The 20326-nt window shown below is 46.8% G+C and overlaps 6 protein-coding genes across 6 annotated transcripts; 3 read left to right on the plus strand and 3 right to left on the minus strand.

The window, feature by feature from the left end:
• Positions 1-539: 539 nt before the first annotated feature.
• Positions 540-3559, minus strand: DFJ58DRAFT_736692 (uncharacterized protein; the record flags this gene model as incomplete). Its single annotated transcript, XM_041386823.1, has 5 exons — positions 540-764; positions 1477-1732; positions 1779-1816; positions 1867-2138; positions 3139-3559. The coding sequence occupies 5 exons, from the start codon at positions 3557-3559 to the stop codon at positions 540-542; spliced, it is 1212 nt and encodes a 403-aa protein (XP_041235544.1).
• A 914-nt stretch (positions 3560-4473) lies between these two features.
• DFJ58DRAFT_719586 (uncharacterized protein) lies at positions 4474-8066 on the plus strand (the record flags this gene model as incomplete). The annotated part of the gene is made up of 11 exons (XM_041384655.1): positions 4474-4561; positions 4626-5073; positions 5195-5397; positions 5445-5676; positions 5726-5825; positions 5908-6083; positions 6131-6227; positions 6279-6325; positions 6371-6738; positions 7042-7391; positions 7887-8066. The coding sequence occupies 11 exons, from the start codon at positions 4474-4476 to the stop codon at positions 8064-8066; spliced, it is 2289 nt and encodes a 762-aa protein (XP_041235545.1).
• A 634-nt stretch (positions 8067-8700) lies between these two features.
• On the minus strand, positions 8701-10833 carry DFJ58DRAFT_736695 (cytochrome P450; the record flags this gene model as incomplete). Its single annotated transcript, XM_041386824.1, has 12 exons — positions 8701-8893; positions 8947-8976; positions 9025-9127; positions 9197-9352; positions 9385-9471; positions 9530-9632; positions 9685-9810; positions 9858-9919; positions 9984-10105; positions 10159-10284; positions 10339-10626; positions 10688-10833. 12 exons carry the CDS (start codon positions 10831-10833, stop codon positions 8701-8703), a joined length of 1542 nt encoding a protein of 513 aa, XP_041235546.1.
• Positions 10834-11936: 1103 nt separating this feature from the next.
• DFJ58DRAFT_824113 (uncharacterized protein) lies at positions 11937-12572 on the plus strand. Its single transcript, XM_041392140.1, has 3 exons — positions 11937-12099; positions 12160-12403; positions 12459-12572. The coding sequence occupies exons 2-3, from the start codon at positions 12292-12294 to the stop codon at positions 12521-12523; spliced, it is 177 nt and encodes a 58-aa protein (XP_041235547.1). The 5' UTR covers positions 11937-12099; positions 12160-12291; the 3' UTR covers positions 12524-12572.
• A 1246-nt stretch (positions 12573-13818) lies between these two features.
• DFJ58DRAFT_848266 (cytochrome P450) lies at positions 13819-16621 on the minus strand (the record flags this gene model as incomplete). Its single annotated transcript, XM_041393605.1, has 14 exons — positions 13819-14011; positions 14065-14094; positions 14144-14311; positions 14333-14362; positions 14423-14471; positions 14648-14750; positions 14806-14942; positions 14981-15231; positions 15286-15411; positions 15466-15602; positions 15658-15754; positions 16098-16165; positions 16351-16408; positions 16533-16621. 14 exons carry the CDS (start codon positions 16619-16621, stop codon positions 13819-13821), a joined length of 1536 nt encoding a protein of 511 aa, XP_041235548.1.
• Positions 16622-18750: 2129 nt separating this feature from the next.
• On the plus strand, positions 18751-19407 carry DFJ58DRAFT_736698 (uncharacterized protein; the record flags this gene model as incomplete). Its single annotated transcript, XM_041386825.1, has 5 exons — positions 18751-18865; positions 18921-18954; positions 19009-19137; positions 19196-19220; positions 19270-19407. 5 exons carry the CDS (start codon positions 18751-18753, stop codon positions 19405-19407), a joined length of 441 nt encoding a protein of 146 aa, XP_041235549.1.
• Between the last annotated feature and the right edge of the window lie 919 nt (positions 19408-20326).

The raw sequence follows: 20326 nt of genomic DNA on the forward strand, positions 1-20326 counted from the left end.
AAGGTAATCTAGAAGTAGCCCAAAAATACGGAAAGATGGCTCGAATTACTGGTCCAGGAGGTGGGGGAATTATGACAAAGATGTGTTAATAAAATGACAGATGATGCAGGACAGAGGGACGAAGCCGAGAAGTATTCTGTTGGACACTGCGGTCAGTAGAGTACATATCAAGTAAAAATGACTTACAGAGCAGGGCACGTCCGCCCATTGGCTTTAGCTGAGAAGGAGCATCTTGGGCCGTTTCCTGCCTGCTTCCGCACTAAGGCAATTGTATCCATCATGTACTTCACCCCTTGCCTCTTGAGGGATTCATAATATTCCAATGTCACCGAGCCGCAGTTAGCCTCCAAAAAGGCTGATGCTGTAGTGGTGTCTTTACTGGTTGATTTGTTGCACTTCAGGGGTGTTTTGCAGGCCCTAATGCTGCCCTTCATGCTGTTGGTGCCTGTGCTGAAGTCATTGGCAAAGTTTTTTTGGCTTTGTGGCGAAATTGAAAGCGCGTTCGAGCTGCAAAAACAAACCATCAATCAAAGTTAAAATTAACAGACATGACCTACTGCAGCAGCACTTGCAGCGATTATAGCTTGGATGCCCTTCACTTGTAGTGTGTCTGTGTCTAGTGCCGGTACATTGAGGAATCCAGCAGTTGCGTTGATGTGAGCAGACTCGATCATTTCTATCATGAACACCGACCGGTAGATCTTGTTGGGGTCGCGATTCTCCAGATCCTCATAGAGGAAAGCCCAATTCTCAAGAAGACTTGCCTGCTAGTTCCTGTTCATAGTCAGCATTGTCGTCATCATCAGTCTCGTTATTTTTGGAAGTGGCCAAAAAATTAGTGACGAGGGCAATTGCTGTTGATCCAAAATTGCTGCACCAGGAGCAAAGGCATTGATTCACCTTCGGTGCAAATTGAAATAGTCGGATATGAAAATAAGAGTGAGACATACCAAGCCCATAATAGGGCCTTTTGTTGAACATTGTAATCCGTTCCTGGAAACGCAACATTAAAAATGGCCTGGAGTGCTGGAAGTAAATTTCGGCCTCGATGGACCAAAAATTTGGCTGGGCGCCTGCCCAAAGAAAAACTGTTGGGATAAAGCTCCTGCCCATGCACTGTCCTCCAGCATAATTGGTGGGAGATCCGTGTGTTCGCCACTGACTTCCAGTTTTGGGCCTCGTTGCCATGTCAGCAGACAAAGCTGGTCAGAGATTGTTGGAAGGACCAGTTCCAATTTCGGTTGGGATAAAGCTCCTGCGCCATGCATGTCCTCCAGCATAATTGGTGGGAGATCCGTGTTTCGCCACTGACTTCCAGTTTTTGGGCCTTGTTGCCATGTCAGCAGACATCAAGCTGGGTTCAGAGATTGTCAGAAGGACGGTTCCAATTTCGGTTTCTTGGGTGGGTTCGGTTTCGCGGTGCCAGCGACTGTCACACTAGTCTAGAGTATATATTAGCATCATAAAAACACTTACCTTTGTAGTAGTGTGCGTTTTCTCGGGGACCCTTGTGATCGAGGAAGATTCTTCATAGACTAACATAGGGTCAATAATGAACTCCTCCTCCTCCTCCTCCCTCCTCCTCCTCCCCCCCTCCTCCTCCTCATCGTCTTGATTGTTGTCTTTGGAGGAGCCTATCAACTCGGCCTCCTCAATCGTTCTCTTTGTGGACGAGACTGCACGAGGTTGCCGGGCCTGCTCCAGAGCAAATCTTACTATGTCAGCCTGTTGACTAAACAGCAGTAGATTAAATGGCATGGATACAGGAACAGTCGGACAATCCGTCATCTGAACTCTCAGCGATCTGTACGATAGACTAAGACAAACTGATGTGAGTATGCATCAAACAAAGACGAGCGAACTCACCTTCATTCCCAGCTTCCCTTTTATATCAGTAGACAGGTGCTTTTCAAAATATTCATCATCCCCATCTCTATCTTCTTCATTGCCTCCGTCCTCACCATTGCCTCTGTCCTCGCCATTGCCTCCGTCCTTGCCATTGCCTCCATCCTCGCCATTGTCCGATACGGAATCGCCTGACGAATCCATCAAGGAAAGGGGTGGGTCTTTTGCAAGTGAGACTGTGGTTGCTGCAGTCTGACTTGTCTTCAGGGTTGTCACTGACAAAACAGAACCACCTGAAGGTTCAGTTTCAGGTCTCACGACAGGGGACACTTTTGACTTTGTTTCAGGTTCCACTGTGAGTGCGCCAGTTGTTGACCTTTCCTGTCAAACCAAATTTCTTACTACTAAGTGCCCAAGTCAAGGTTATAAAGCACAGCGTGGATTCAGTGAGCATCAACATGATGGTGAGAAGATAAATTCACTGACAGTAAAGGATTTCTGTCATATACCATATTCCCGGGTACAGATCCGAAGATCCGGATCTCAGATCCGATCCAGATTCGATGGACATATCCTGTCATCCGGTCCACAGATCCGATCTGATTCTTATTTCATGTCCTGTTCATATAACTCTAACTATCATTCATCTCCTTTCGGCATTCCTGTACACTGGTATACCAGTTATCCTTTACTTCTGTTATGCTTACTGATCCACTACACTTACTGATCCGCTTTAGCTTATACTTCATTCCTGATTATGATTTGTTATCCATCTGACTTACCGATATGCTGTACACATACTTTGCTTATACTTCATACATAGCCTCGCGCCCTTGCTTATTGATCATTCCATTAGTTATCCGTAGTATATAAACCCTTGTACATGCGCTGTAGTAGATCAGTTCGAATATCATCTTAGATTGCACTCATTCTGTCAGGACTCTAAGTCCCTCCATTATCCGTCTGGACTCGAGTACAATACTCTTGTCTACTCCGAGACTTAGGATTGATTCCTATAGTCTATATATCCGTCTCTGTCTTCGGACAGTCCTCACCCGTTAGTTTTCTAGTTTCGGATCCGATCCGGATTAGCTGTTACTCTATACATTTGATATCCAGAAGCCTTAATGGATCTGTTACGATACTTATCTGTCTCACTAGATGCGATACTCTGGCACTCTGAAATAAGGGGCAAGACTCGGGAAAGGGGCACAGCGCACGAGCTGAGGCCAAAGCCCTTTGGATCCGATACCATTTGAGTACGGTCTTAACAATTTCCTTTCTTGTCAGTACCAGTCCCTTTGACTCGCTGATCGCTTCCAAGGATTGTAGCACCGATTGCCTCATGCACCTTCTTGATCTTCTTCGGCGGCTTTGCAACCTTGTTCCTAACCACTTCAACATCTCCTTCACCCAGATCACCAGCATCCTGGCCCTTGATGCCACCTTGACTCTGAGCCGGTGCTGGAGGCACAGACAGACTCCCAGAGGTAAGTTCACTAGCTGCACCTACCTTATCTGTCTTTTTCTTGACTGGCCTAGCACGAGGCTTTACTGGCTTCACTTTTGCAGTCACCTGGATGCCCTGCTCCACCTCCATGGCAGCCTCAATGCTTGCGATACAATCAATTCCACGCTGCAAATTGGCTTCCTGTGCAGCCTGCGGTCTGTGGCACGCTGTTTGTCCTCCTTGATCTGGGCTTTGGTGCGTCATTTTTGTTTACCTTCAAGAAGCACAAGCCCAGGGCATTGTGTGGCATTTTTGACATGTGTACGGCGAGGAGAGAGGGGAGGTGCCATGGCGGATATGAACGGCAGGCAAGGACAAAAGAGGAATGCGGCAAATGACAATGATAAAAGGTAAGTCAAAGTAAATTCAATGTACGAAATTTCCTAATGCAACAACAACCCTTCAGTAGCACTCAATACTGATTTTCCAAGTCTGCCTACACTCGCTACAGGTATGTGTACTCACCTCCAACACAGGCTAGTCAACTTAAGCTATCCAACAGTTCCTCCTGCACTCAGTCTCCAGTCCAGTCATTGGATTCTTCCATACATCACTCAAGGCAAGGGCATACCACCCATCTCAGTAAGTCAATCAAATTCTTCCACACATTACACTCAAATGTCTACTCAAGGAAAGGGCTGTACCACCCTCCCTCTTGTGCTCAACCTCCTCCGGTCAGTCATCCACCCATCACTCGAGGCAAGGGTCGTACCACCCGTCACTCGAGGCAAGGGCGTACCACGCATCACTTGAGGCAAGGGGTACCACGCATCACTCAAGGCAAGGGCATACCACCCCTCCGTCCTACATTCAGTCTCAGGTAAGTCATTTAAATTCTTTCACACATCACACTCAAATGTCTACTAAAGCACATCTACTCAAGCCAAGGGCATACCGCAACAGGTTTTTGGCGCCATGTCACAATTACCCCGAGAGCCTAGCGGTCTTTGCATCTCTTGTACGAAGCCAGGGTGCAACCGCTGGTTTAGGAATCGGTCAGGGTACACTCAACATATGAATGTGAAGCACCCCGCTTTCTTAACGCCACCTCGTTCACCAAGTTTGGGCTTGCCCCTGATATCACAGATCTCGACTTAGACTTTGGTGACACCGGTCCCATGGATGACAAAGATCCTCTGCAATCAATGGCAGAATTTTTTGGCACTGGTGATCGGTTGTATAGGAATTACCATCCTTTCTTGTCTGGTAAGTTGTTCAACCGTTCAATTTTTGTTAAACGATACTAAAAAATATACCTACACCTACATAGCTCGCCCCTGTGATCCTGATGGCGCATTCCTTCCACCAGGAACTCCTCCACCACCACTCACAGAAAAGTCACTGGATGACTGGACTCCATATGGAAGCCACGTCGAATTTGAGCTTGCCGACTACCTGTTTACAAGGAATCAAACTCCCGCAAATTCGATCAATCAACTCCTGAACATTTGGGCAGCTTCCTTAGTCCAAGCTGGGAGTAAATTCACGCTGTTTCCTGATCATCGCAACCTCTACAAGACAATCAACAATACTCCCCTCGGTGACGTCAAATGGCAGTCTTTTTCAGTCAAATACACTGGCGCCATTCCAGATGAAGGTGCCCTGCCCTGGATGGAAGATTCTCATGATGTTTGGTTTCACGACCCCCGCGATGTTGTTCGAAATATGCTCGCTAATCCAGAATTTGCTACGGAGATTAACCTTCAACCCTACCGCGAGTTCGCAACGGAGAATGACGAACGCCAATAGAAAGATTTCATGTCTGGAGATTGGAGCTGGGCTCACGCTGTACGTATTTCATTATTTTATTGTGCTCAGTTTTAACCAAGGCATCTACAGGACAAGATATCCGAAGATCCCGACACTCATGGCTCAACATTCGTGCCAGTCATTCTCGGAAGCGACTAAAATGATCGTTTCAGTTGCAACAGGACAGAACGACTACTATCCACTCTACGCCTCTATCGGTAACGTTCAAAATAATGTGCGTCGCGCTCATCGTGGTGCTGTAGCTGTTATAGGCTTTCTTGCAATGCCCAAAAGTAAGTGGTGACTTACTCCCTGTCGCATCTTTCTGACATCTTGAAAGCAACCAAAGAGCACGCCGAGACACCAGGCTTCCGAAATTTTCGACGCCAACTCTTTCATTCTTCACTTTCGTTCATCCTCAAGAACCTCAAGCCTGCTATGACGAAACCTGAGGTTGCACAGTTCGGGGATGGCCATTATCAGGCACATGATCTACAGGACTTGGACCTTACATTGCAGACTATGAAGAGCAAGTTCTGCTCACCTGTATATTATGAAATTGGTGTGGCCAAGTAAGTTTTTCTCGATGATCTACTGTTGTTTATGCTTATGTCAAGCAAGGTGTCTTTCACATCATGGAAACCTTGATGATATCAGTCTCTGTCGCTCAAGATCTCACACAGATGCACTCATCGAGGAGTGCGAACTCTGGAACCCTGAAGTCTGAATACGGTTTAGTTGGCGAGCTTGTGGTACCTCGCTCCCTCATTTTTCTTTACACTTAGATTCACTTGTGAATATAGCCATTTACGAACGATTTCCCCCACGCTGATATTCATGAGCTGCTCGCACCTGACATTCTCCATCAGCTCATCAAGGGAGCATACAAAGATCATTTGGTCGAGTGGGTAGAGAAATATCTCCTGCAGACGCATGGAAAGAAGCAAGCTAACATTATTCTAGATGATATTGACCGAAGGTGCGTTTTTCTCTATTGTAATTTCACTTTGACTTAATTTTTCATAGGATCGCGGCAGTTCCTCCATTCCCTGGATTGCGCAGATTTCCCCAAGGACGTCACTTCAAACAGTGGACAGGTGACGACTCAAAAGCACTTATGAAGGTAATCTACATTTTGTTCTATGTAAAACATTGTAGCACTAATTGTCCTAAGGTTTACTTGCCCGCGATTGAAGGTTATGTCCCGGTTGATGTTGTGCAGTGCCTTCCGGGCATTACTTGAGTTCTGTTACCCTCGTCAGTCAGTAATGTCATCACTGAAAAGTCCCTCTCTGAAATTGAAGATGCACTTACTCGTTTTCGTACATATCACGAGGTTTTCAAGACCACCGGAGTAGTCACTACCTTCTCGCTTCCTAGGCAACATTCCATGTCTCACTATGTCTACCTTATTCGACTGTTTGGTGCTCCGAATGGGCTGTGCTCCTCAATCACGGAGTCCAAGCACATCAAAGCCATAAAAGAGCCTTGGAGGCGTTCCAGCCGATACAAGGCGCTGGGACAGATGCTGCTAACTAATCAGCATTTAGATAAATTGGCAGCATCATGCGTGGATTTCTGTGTTCGTGGAATGCTTGCAGGTACATGTTTGTCTGCTGTTCTCACATCACTCGGTATGTTTTCCCTATCTTGTTTAGTATTTAATTATGACTTTCATTACTACTAGAACCATCGGCAGATAGAGGACCTGCTATTCGCTCTGCGCAAACTGATGCAGAAGAGCCCCATATCAGCTTGGACTCACAAGAACCTGACATGCCAAAAAGTGCCAGCGTGCTTGATGCTGATGTCGTCGCTGACTCTGAGGACATTGATGCACCGACATCTGTCCTTGCACATGTCAAACTCGCACAAACATCTCGTATATCATTTGTTCATCTGCTCAATCTTGATATGCTTACTATTGATTCAAATAGAGGGGATAAAGCGGGCGCAAAGTGTCCATGCGCTCGCCAACGAGCTTGATATCCCGCATTTGGCTGATCTTGTCTCGCAATTCCTTGCTGGACAATTATATCCAGACATGGACCCTACCGAAGTGCCTGACAATCTCATGGACTGCCCTCGTTTCAATGGGAAGATACGGGTCTTTAATTCCGCAGTATCGGTGTTCTTCGCACCAAGCAATTTGAGTGGGATTGGTGGGATGAAACGTGAATACATTCGTGTGTCTCCCAAGTGGAGAAGTGGGCATGCGCGCAAAGATTGCGTGTTTGTCATTACTGACCCAAATGCTCACGGAATGCAGGGCATGGACATTGCTCAGGTACTCACTTTTTTTTCCTTTTCGACTTAGGGGTGTATACTATCCATGTGCGGTTGTCCGCTGGTTCAACCAAGTCGGAAATACACCAGATGACGACACCGGAATGTGGATGGTGGAGCCTTCTTCCGTTGATCAGCACGCACATTTCGCGGTCATCCATGTGCATCAGGGAAATCGATGATTCCTAATTTGACACAATATCACCAAATTCTCGCGGATTGTCGAGGATTCGATACATTCCATTGATATGACTGATTTTTTTAGTCCCCCTCCCAATTGTAGACAATTCACCCTAATTACTACCAATACCAAAGCGTAAATCAGACAATAGATCCAATTCAAATATCGCGAAAACAATCAAATTCAGGTGAATCCTAGTCAATTTTACTACTAGCGCTCGTCACCTACTACTCCTCCGACTCTGGCATTGCATCAATGTCAAGGAACATCAACGCCTCGTCCGTCTCGAGATCGCACACCACGTTGGCCTTGGAGCCACTGCATACCGATAAAATAGTATCAGTGGATACTATTTTTCGTTCTGCTCACCTTATTCCTGTCTACGGTACTGATATGCTCCCCTTGGTGATTAAATCCCACCACGTTCTCGACATATTCACCCTTTTCTATGTCAACAAGTATGCTGACCATCACGCCTTCGAAATAGCATGTTAGCATAACGCACTTCTTTCTCTTACCTTGTTTACTTCTTCGTTGTAGCTCGCTTTTTGACTTGGTCACTTTTCTATGGCTTTTCCGCTTATTATATGCTTGTTACTTAATTTCAAAGCATGAGCTTTTCACGTCCAAACAGATAGTGGGAAAAAGTGACGATCTGTGATGATCCACATAAATAAGTGCAAAAAAAGCTAGAAAACTGAACTCATGATTTACTGATGCTATTTGCCTCGTGTCGCAAAGACGTCCACAAGGCGAATCCTGCGTGGGCGGAGGGGTATGGCCCTAGGGAGTGGTGGAGCGTGAAAAGATACGAATAGTCGTCTTATTCGTTCCGGACCCTTCGGCGTTGCGAGTGGGAGCAACTCAGTTGTTGTATACCAACACTACCAGTGTATCATATGCAACTCTCGCGGAAGAACTCCTGAGTATTGCCTTCGACGTTTGGCATACTGACAATGTCGTACACAACGGAGCAGTTGAAATATAACTAGAATCCTAGTATAACAATGTACACAACTGACAATAACCTACATAATGCACAATTCAGAATCGGCTCAAGTAAAATTAAAACATATTGCGAGTCCGGGAGGATTCGTTGGGAACTAACCCGTCTAGGCATCAAAGCTTCTCATGCGACCTCAGGATAATACTGCATCATGCTCCTGAGCTCCGTTTCCGGAATCCTCTTCTCAAATTCAAATGTGCATGACAGGACGTCGGGCATCAAGCCGTCCATGAACTCCATGTCCTCTAATGGCTTCGTAGGATCCAGAGTGAGTTTGTAGGCCCAAAGAATAAGGAGGGTAATTATGAACACTGATCTGTACCAACCGAAATGAGTTTGGAAGACTGGATGCGTGCAAGATAGTTTTACCTGTCCACGACATGTTGACCAGGGCATACACTGAAAGGAATGTCATTCAGAAAACGGGTGCAGAGGGACAGTACTGACCGCCGGCCAAAGCCGTAAACAAAGAATTTTAAATCGTCTCTCAGGCCACCTTCGTCGTCAATCCAGCGTTGAGGCTTGAACGCATAAGGCTCCGGGTAGACATCTGGATCCCGAGAGATAGACCTAAGGCGATGACCGTTAGATCTTTGGTTTATTGAAGCACGTTGCTCACCAATGGTTGCCGAACACCGTAGTCCCAGCTGGAATACAGTAATTTTCCTGATGGGCCAAATCATCATTTGTGCAATTGCTTGTTCAAAGATCGCTTGCCCAAACCACGTCTTTGGCTGTGCAGTGAGCCAGTCCTGCAGCGTGAATATTGTGACACCTAAGGCACAAAATGAAAATAAAGATGCCCACCGCCAGAAGCTACAGGTCGCCATCTCAAAGCCTCAGAGATGAATGCTTGCAGGCGAGGAAGGGACCCTTTGTCAGCAAAGGTCGGCGCTTTAGTGCGGAAATTATTGAATCCATAGCAATGTAATACGGAAATCAATCTAGCTACCTCGGTGCCTTCCGATGACCGCGTCGAGCTCGGCCTGAACTTTAGCTTGCTCCTCGGGGAAACAAGCGGCTGCCATGAGCACCGTGCATATCGACCTAGAAGTCTTTTGCCTCTGATTTCAGTCGCATATCTTCGGAAGCAACAAAACACCTCACCGTATCTGATCCAGCTCCAAAAAAGGCACCACCAAGAAAGGCCATCTCGGTTTCTGTTAAACCATAGGATTGGCTATCTTCCAGCATATTTTTCGTGAACGAGGGGCCGATGTCCACGTCGCTCTGCTGTGGAACGACTCAGACATGAAGTCAGGATTCAAGGAAATGCATACCATTTGCTCCTTCACGCGGTTTAGCTGATCAAGGTAGAATTTCTTACTCCTCTCAACCCCAGCTTAAGTCTCGCCCATACCAAGGAAGATGTTTGAGCCACGGAATCGAGTCCACAAGGTAAGCACCAGGACGCATGATTTCAGTAGTCACCCTGACAATTTGTTGCATCTCAATGACTTCGGGATCAGTCGCAGACGTGAGCGTATTCTTCCCATATGCAATTTTCATAATTGTCGCCGCAGCAAAACTTCAAAGTAACCGTAAGCAAAGACTGATACTATTATGAACGACAGCGCTTACGTTATCACATGGTGCCGGAGGTTGTGTGGATTATCAAGAACGCCAAGAACTATGTCCTTCGCGTGTGACATTTGCAGTGGCTGATACGCCTCAGCTGCTTTAGGTTGGAGATGAGAATGAAGTGCTCTGCATCACATTGAAAGGCGAGGTAGATGAGAGGATGTATCGCAGACTACTAACCTACGCATGCGACGGAACCGGTCCACGAAAGGCATAAAGGCAATGCTCATTCCGCCGCTAAATAACTCTCCAGCAGCAATCATGGGAGGACGATCAGCTAGAAATTTTCCCTGATTCTCCATAATTTCTACGGCGGCCTGCAACGGAACGTCTTTGAGCCAGGATATGATATCGCAGCGTGTAAGGACTGACTTTGTAACGGCCGATATAACAATTCGCTCGAATTTTAATCGAATAGTAATCAAAGGACCGTACTCGTCAATCCATCCCGCTATGGTGAGGAATGGTCTTGTCGGAGATAGGACACAATCAGCATTCAAAACTCGAAGAGTCAAATGGGACACTTTACCTGCGAGGTGGCAGGACGTGCCCTCCAAGTTTCCAAGTGGGAGGGGAAGGTGGAAGAGGAAGGCCACTTTTTGATTTAGGACGGGAAGCCCAAAAAATTACACCCGCTACAGCAAGACAAACTGCAGCACTGAGGACGAGCTGCATATTGACAGGGATGTGCAGGTCGGGTTGTTGCAGTGGGATGAGCACAAAGAGGAATCGGAGAGAACTCGTCGTAAGTTGCGGTACATTCAAAGTGAAGACTGACTTTTAAGCACCTCCTGCCAATCGACGTTTCACCTGCACGCAGATACGAAGTAATCTGGCATGCGACGGTTACGGATTTCATATGAACGGGTTGTGGTACTCCGACGGCCATACCTCATTACGCAATACTTCCACTCAAGTAACCATTCCGATGGACACGTGAATGGGGGACTCGCTTGCAATTCATTTGGCTAGCATAGTTCATCCTACTATCATCATAGAATTCGTCAAGCATTAATATTAGCGATTTTAGATACCGTGTCTGTACCATCAAATGCATGACTCACCAAGATACTGGCGTGCCTATCTAAGTCGGCGGAGACAGCTTTTACCACCAGCATAGATCCACCCACCAATTGAGGACAAACATTTTAGCTTCGACGCCAACGTTTGACACTCTACAGGACAGATACACACCATGTGCTCGTGTCTGAAACGTGTCAACCTCACGATTCCAACCACTACTTACTATTGTTGGCAGAACTCGGGAATTTTGCCCGCCGCTGGCAAAACTGGTGGTGCCTGGCCCACGGCAGAACTCACGCGAATTCAAAGGGAGGGTGGCAGAACCTGGTAGAACTCCAGGGTATCTGTCTGGATCCGATAGCACAATTTGAATTCAATAGATTCCACTGTGTCCGACTTGTTGACTGGTATTATTATCTTCAATGTTGCCGCTTGGTCAATCCACATCGCCTATGTAGGAAGGTTGCCAACGCAGAGGGGCAACAACCTGACTGTGGGCAACAGTCAGCCTGAATTGCATGAGATTGCTCAAGGTAAATCGACGATGCCACAGTTTTAATGAAGTGGATATTGCATGCAGGGGTTAGGACAGCGTAGTGGCAAGTCTGCCTTGATACGTACAACATCCGAGTAGTGAATGCGGCGATCTACATGATATATGCAATACGTTGTCGACGAGATCTACGTGCACTCGGTTTTCTCGGAGTCCTTTGTTTGGTTCACTTTGCCACTTCCGCGCAAACCTTTGGGGTTGTGTTACTTTGAAATTGAACTCAACCAGCTCAACCAGGCCTCTCTTCTCCACTTACATACTTTTCTTCCCACCACCATCACGCTAGTAGCTCAGCTGATCCGTCCCTTCTTGTACATAGTATCTCTGCACAGAGTGTATCCGCATTTATTGCCTGAAGCCTGAAGGTGAGTACTATATGCGCACTGCTTCCACTCTTCCATTCTTCATATTGAGTTTCTGCCTAGCCTAGCTCATGATGCAACTACAGCAACGACAAAGAGTCTTTGGTAGGTGCATGCATTCACCCGATACTGACAGAACCACAGGATATCCCACTCTCAAATTGTATATGACTGATCACTGCTTACTCGACGGCGATGGTGCCACGGCCATGTCCCGCTTTTATATTTAACTGCACACCTCATTCGTACTGGCCACCTAACTTCATGGACGTGTTTACATCGAGTTTGCCCTTTATGGGAGAGAAAAGTACGTTCTCGGAGGTTATTCAGAGCATCTATTCGAAACTGAGCGGTGCATATAGTCATAGATATGCTTGTCGCCGTGGTAAACACTTTTCGCACCTTCCTGCAGTCTATCGTCCCCTAGAGTACATAAATTCTATGCCGACTCGTTCCTCGGCGACTTAGAAACCCATCCTAGTATAATAATATACACAACCGTCAACAATGGTTTTTCTCCATGATCGCACCTTGGCCACGAGCTCATAGAGAGGTTTTTGAACGTCAACCATGAGACTCATGGCCAAGTGGTCAACAGATTTGAAATCTGTTCCTGCTGGATCGCGCAGGTTCGAAACCTGCCTACAAAGATTTTTTCTCCATGATCGCACCTTGGGCATGAGCTCATGCTGAGGTCTTCGAACATCAACCATAAGACATATGGTCAAGCTGTTAACAAATTCGAAATTTGTTCTTCCTGGATGATGCAGATTCGAAACCTGCCGACATATTTTTCTCTGTATGAATCTGAATGCTGCGTATCATACAATGGCAGTCGTTTATTGGGAGCAACATCGAACTGCGTATGTCTTCAAATACGCAGTCCATGTAGTGATATCTACTCTCACCTAAATTTTCGGAAAGGACACAAAGCCTAGCGGGAGCTGGAAGCATACGAACTTGTTTGTCCAATACGTGAAAGACACGGGAACCACCTTGTGAGAACTGCGAAGCAGCCGATGTCTGGAATGTGTTCAACGTCCAACGGGAAAGGGAGTCTGTTACTAGTAGCTGCACTGGTGCTTTCAGTCTGCAAAGTTGCCGGAGTGGCTCCGTCGATCACATTGGATGTCCCTGCTGGTGGCGTGCGGCAAGGGAGACGTCGTGGTGGCTGCGCCAACTTATACTTGTTTCCACTGTGGGCATTAGCGGTGCGCTACGAGACAATATCAGCAGATATGGATATCCAAAGGTTAGGAAAACTTACATATTTGCCTCGTGTCGCAAAGACGTCCACAAGGGGATTTCTGCGCGGGCGAGGAGTATGGCACTGGGGAGCGAGAAAAGAGACGGTTCATCATGTTCTTCATTCCGGGCCCTTCGGGGTGGCGAGTGGTAGCAACACAGTTGTTGCGTCCAGCTGGAGAACGTAGATCAAACTGTCAAAGGATGGTGAGACGTACCGACACTACTGTATCATATGCAACTCTCGCTGAAGAACTCTTGGATATTGCCTTCGACGTTTGGCAGACTTGCAATGTCGTACACACAGCGGAGCATAGCTAGAATCCTGGTATAACGATGTACACAACCGACAATAACCTACACAATGCACAATTCAGAATCGGCTCAGGCAAAAGTAAAACATACTGCGAGTCCGGGAGGATTCGCTGGGAACTTGTTCTTTGTTCTCCCCCTAACCAGTCTAGGCATCAAAGCTTCTCATGCGACCTCAGGATAATGCTGCATCATGCTCCTGAGCTCCGTTTCCGAAATTCTCTTCCCAAACTCTAATGTGTAGGGCAGGACATTTGGCATCGAGCCGGCCATGAGCTCCATGTCATCTAATGGCTTCGTAGGATCCAGAGTGAGCTTGTAGGCCCAAAGAATAAGGAGGGTGATTATGAACACTGATCTGTACCAACCAAAATGAGTTTGGAAGACCGCGTGCGTGCAAAATAACTTTACCTATTCGCGACATGTTGGCCGGGGCATACGCTGAAAGGAATGTCATTCAAAAAACTGGAGGCTGAGGCATAGTACTGACCGCCGACCAAAGCCGTAGACAAAGAATTTTAAATCGTCTCTCAGGTCGCCCTTGTTCGTTAATCCAGCGTTGAGGCTTGAACGTGTATGGTTCTGGGTAGACATCTGGATCCCGAGAGATAGACCTAAGGCGGTGACTATTAGATCCTTGATTTCTTGAAGCATGATCCTACCAATTGTTGCCGATTACCGTAGTCCCAGCTGGAATACAATAGTTTTCCTGATGGGCCAAATCATCATTTGGGCAATTGCTTGTTCAAAGATCACTTGCCCAAATCACATCTTTGGTTGTTCGGTGAGGCGCTCCTGCAGCGTGAATGTTGGGACACCTAGGCACAAAATGAAAACAAAATGCCCACCGCCAGAAAGCTACAGGTCGCCATCTCATAGCCTCAGAGATGAATGCTTGCAGGCGTGGAAGGGACCCTTGGTCGGCAAAGGTCGGCGCTTTAGCGCGGAAATTATTGAATCCATAGCAATGCAATACAGGAATCAATCTAGCTACCTCGGTGCCTTCCGATGACCGCGTCGAGCTCGGCCTGAACTTTAGCTTGCTCCTCGGGGAAACGTGCGGCTGCCATGAGCACCGTGCATATCGAGATAGAAGTCTATCGACACTGATTTTAGTCGCATGTCTTCGGAGGCAACAAAACAACACCTCACCGTATCTAATCCAGCTCCAAGAAAGGCACCACCAAGAAAAGCCACCTCGGTCTCGGTCAAACCATGGGATTGGCTATCTTCTAGCATATCTTTCATGAACGAAGGACCGATATCCATGTCGCTCTGCTGTGGAACGACTCAAACATGAAGTCAAGATTCGAAAGGAAATGTATACCATTTGCTCCCTCACACGGTTTAACTGACCAAGGTTGAATTTTTTTCCTGCTCTCAAACTCCAGTTTCAAGTCCCGGCCATACCAAGGGAGGTATTTGAGCCACGGGATCGAGTCCACCAGGTAAACACCAGGTCGTAGGATTTCAATAAACCTTCTCATCATTTGAAGCGCCTCAATGACATCGGGATCAGTAGCAGATGTGGGCGTATTCTTCCCATATGTAACTTTCAAAATTATCGTTGCAGCATAACTTCAAAGTAACCGTAAGCAAAGTACTGATACTATCATGAATGACAGCTCTTACGTTATCACATGGTGACGGAAGTTGTGTGGATTATCAAGAACGCCAAGAACTATGTTCTTCGCGTGTGACATCTGCAGTGGCTGATAGGCCTCAGCTGCTTTAGGTTGGAGATGAGAATGAAGTGCTCTGCATCACATTGAAAGGCCACGTAAATGAGTGGATGTATTGCGGATTACTAACCTACGCATGCGACGAAACCGGTCCCCAAAGGGTATAAAGCCAATGCTCATTCCGCCACTAAATAACTCTCCAGCAGCAATCATGGGAGGACGATCAGCTAGAAATTTGCCCTGATTCTCCATAATTTCAGCGGCGGCCTGAAACGGAATGTTGTTGAGCCAAGATATGATATCGCAGCGTGTAAGGACTGACTTTGTAACGGCCGATGATAACGATCCGCTCGAATTTTAATCGAATAGTAATCAAAGGACCGTACTCGTCAATCCATCCTGCTATGGTGAGGAATGGTCTTGTCGGAGATAGGACACAATCAGCATTCAAAACTCGAAGAATCAAATGGGACACTTCACTTGCGAGGTGGCAGGACGTGCCCTCCAAGTTTCCAAGTGGGAGGGGAAGGTGGAAGAGGAAGGCCACTCTCTGATTTAGCACGGAGAAGCCCAAAAAATTACACCCACTACAGCAAGACAAGCCGGAGCGCTGAGGGCGAGCTGCACGTTGACAGGGATGTGCAGGTCAGGTTGTTGCAGTGGGATGAGCGCAAAGAAGGATTGGAAGGAACTCATTGTAAGTTGCGGTACATTCAAGTGAACAGTGACTTTTCAAGCACCCCCTGCCAATCGACGTTTCACCTGTACCCAGATACGAAGTAATCTGGCATGCGACGGTTACGGATTTCATATGACCGGGTTGTGGTGCACTACAACGGTCATACCACATCACGGAATACTTCCACTCAAGTAACTATTCCGACGGACACGTGAATGGGGGACTCGCTTGCAATTCATTTGGCTAGCATAGTTCATCCTATCATCATAGAATTCGTCAAGCATTGATATCAGCGATTTTAAATGTCGTATCTGTACCATCAAATGCATGACTCACCACAATACTGGCGTGCCCATCTAAGTCGGCGGAGACAGCTTTTGCCACCAGCATAGATCTACCCACCAATTGAGGACAAACATTTTAGCATCGACGCCAACGTTTGACACTCCATAGGACAGATCCACACCATGTGCTCGTGTCTGAAACGTGTCAATCTCACTATTCCAACTGCCACGTACTGTTGTTGGCAGAACTGGGGAGTTTTTCCCGCCGCTGGCAAAACTGGTGGTGCCTGGCCCACGGCAGAACTCCAGGGTATCTGTCTCATTTTGAGCACAATTTGAATTAAATATATTCCATTGTGTCCGACTTGTTGATCGGTATTATTATCTTCAATATTGCCGCTTGGTCAATCCACATCGACTATGTAGTAAGGTTTCCACTGATTGTGGGCAACAGTCAGCCTGAATCGGATGAGATTGCCCAAGGTAAATCGACGACGCCACAGTTTAATGAAGTGGATATTGCATCCACGAGAAGCTGGGGATAGGACAGCGTAGTGGCAAGTCTGCCTTGATGCCGTGACGTACAACATCCGAGTAGTGATATGGTATCGTCGCGTGCAGGAATGTGGGGTACATTCCAAGGGTTGCAATACCGAATCGTAAAATCCATCGATCGTGTCTCAGTTGCGGAGGTATGTGCCATCACAAAAATTGCTCAACTGAGATGTTTGGTGGTCTATCCCGAAGCAAGGCACGAGCGTAGGGTTAGAGTAAGGACTTTGTGCCAGCGTCAGTGCAGCACGTGACTACTCTTGTCTCCGTACCATGTCGACGGTCGTACTCGGCCGCACTCCAGCAGGCTCCTGCCTGGCTGCTGCCTTCCGCTTTTCTTTTCTCACCATTTTCCTTTCTTTCTCATCATCTGTTTCTTGCTGCTGTTTCTTTCTCGCAGTTTCACCAGTCTTTCTCGGATCTCAAATCTTGGCCTCGAACTTCGACTACCAACTTTCTAATTCCGAGACCCGGTCTATTCCTGGTCCTATGCTGCCAACTCGGTGAGCTCTGAAGGCTCAGATCCTTGTATGCATCCGCATACAATGAAGACAAGTCCAGCGGGGAAGCTGGCCATGGGTTGGGAGCTTCACAGGGTGCTCCGGCACCACTCTCTCATGTTTACCCATGCAGGAAGTTTGCAACTGCAAACTCTCGTCAGGTCTTCTCAGTCTGCTGAGGTATAAAACCTGATAAGGGGAGGGAACTTCTACCCAGTTTCCGCAATTTCATGTGGTGAGCTATCCCTAAGGACTGCTTCTGCCCTCCCAATATTGCTTTTGCCTGCATTTTTGCTTATGTGGATGCCTCGCCTCCTCTTCGGCGATACTACCACACTTTCACTTTGATGATGCCGCCATGCTACCTCTTACCTGCTACCTCTCACCAAGCTACTTCTCACCAAGCTGCCTCACACTACACTACCTCTTGCTGAGCTATCTTTCTATCATGCTCCTTGTTTCCTCACCTCATTGCATTGCTCTGCAGCTCCTACAACTGTGGGGATCTGAGGCTCACTTCGCTGCGTCGCATTCACTCCTACTTTCTTGGGATTCGCAGCTCACCTTGGCTCACTCTTGCACAGGTTTGGGCCGCTATTGGGGCTCCGCCCAAATAGCTATCTGCATCCAGTCAATGCAAACATTCTCTCTCTCATGCTCTCACCGAAACCGCTGCACAATAGCCCCCACAAAGTTATCTGATTTAGACTGCTGTGCTTGTGACATGTCATGGGTCATGTTGCCGACACAATGCACCTGGGTTTCCCAATAAGTAAGCCTTACTATAGTGGTCTATTACGTGTTGTACCTACTATTGTTAGGCTTCATTGTACTAATACTCAACACCAGTGTTATATACTGTCCCAAATACTCCAGGACTCCTGCTATTTGGTGTACACTGCTGGTAAGCAGCTCGGCACTGTCCACCCGCCTATACTATCCAAATGTGTCATCCTGATGTGCCCTGCTATGCACCTAACCTTCCGAAATTGGCAAGGTACTGCTCCCATGCCCCTTGCCCTTCTCCACCACCACCACCACCACCACCGTCTATCACCCCGCCATAGGCATTGATGATGCCTTCTACACTTTTAGCAACCACCACTACATGGCACCGTCTGCTTAGCCATGCTCTACCATTCTGGATGCCAGCCTCGTCTCTCAAGGATGTCACCACCAGACTCGTCTCTCGAGGATGCCACCACCAACCTTTTTGCTATCCATGCCACGGGCATTGGCAAAGCATATTACAGGGCTGTTGAAGTCCACTGTCAAACATAACTTCCGATGTTCAGTTGAACAGTTGAAAGTACTAAGGGCAGGGCAGCAAAACCAATGCAGGGAGGATGCAAATTCAAAGCGACAATCCTGCATACAAGGTATCATAACTATATTCCTCCATGACGTCCTTCTCACGCTCTGCAGAGATGTTGATTGAGGACCGCAAGGCTGTCGAGATGATGCTAGTTGATCTCGATGTTGATATTGAACACCTACCATATACTGCTCCTCCTGGTGAGGAGGGAGCTGACCTTAGTCATGAAGGTGGGGGAGTACAAAGCCTTTGAAGGACTATCTCAGCAGATTGCTGACATCTCTGGCTTGTTATTATTATTTTTTCACACGCCTGCTAGTATGAATGTGCTGATGTATGTTAGGCACTATGTGGATCTGCACACACGTAGGGACTGCATTGATGTCCAGACCGCCAATTGGAATCTTCAGATGGAACATCTCATCAGTGCTTATTTGGACTACCGCACATGGGATTGTGGTAACGGCATGCCGTATATTTCAAATCAAGATGAACTGATGTGTAATGATGCTGACAATTTATCTCTTCAGAATATCGAGCTCATTGACGCATTCAGTAAGTAATTTCTCTTTACTTTAAGACATTCACATTCATTGATCTACAGGTTGAAAATGTGTTTCTCTGCACCCTCAAAACATTCCACAAGTTTCCAAACGAGAGTCTTATCTATCATGGATACCTGGGTTGCTCTCCGCTTCACCTGACTGTTGCTATTTCCCTCCACACACTTGCAGCATATTGACAATCTCACAGGACCTGCCCTTGGTTTAGCATTCAAGCACAATGCAAAACCTTGTGCCACCTGCATGACGTACGACAATTCAATGTAACAGTATTCGCTACGTTTAATTACATGTTGCTTTTCAATAGATTCTGGATCAACCATATTCAACACACAATTTTCGGATGTGGTTTGACGTTTACCTTGAGATCTTGAACCATGTTGACTGTATCATCAAAGCAGAGCTAAAGCATGACTTACCCAACTGGTGGCCTTCTAAACTCATGTCTGTGTTGCTTCTATAAACTTGAGGGTGAAGATAAACTAGCAGTCCAAGTGGCTATGGCTACCATCAATGGAAACATAGCTTGAAAAGATGGTTTGTCATCTACATATCGCACATCTCCATGCAAGGATTCATGGACTTATCGTTCTGACTATTGGCTTAGTCATGCGAAGGTTGATGCATTCAAAATTGGCACTCAAACACGATCAGTGAGTTCAGCTAGAATCAATTTTACGAGACTATATCATTCAAATTACAAGGGACCCTAAAGATGACTGGGAGGATGCTGTACAACTGGAGTTGGGATCCTTTCATTGTGTTGATCGCTGGCGCAATGCGGGTCCAGAGCAATGTAAATACATGTTTTCTGTTTTCGACAAGTCCAGAATCTTTATTGCAGCTTGTTGCCACCGGTTCATTCTTTTAGCCGTGTGATATGGTGAAGAGTGGGGAACTGTTTGTGTGCTTTTTACATTGTTGTCAGCCTTGCTGACAATTTTTAAGTGCAAAATACCCATTGGCTATTATAGATCATCTGCTCGGTGTTTATGGCAAGAATGGTGGAATCACGTACGACATTGGCTGCACATTTTCCAAAACGCTGTGATGACAAGATGTGGCTGGGCTGTAGGTAAAAGCACCAAACCAATATAT

This window comes from Suillus subalutaceus, assembly GCF_016647625.1.
Source record: "Suillus subalutaceus strain FC151 chromosome Unknown DFJ58scaffold_287, whole genome shotgun sequence".
NCBI classification, from domain to species: domain Eukaryota; kingdom Fungi; phylum Basidiomycota; class Agaricomycetes; order Boletales; family Suillaceae; genus Suillus; species Suillus subalutaceus.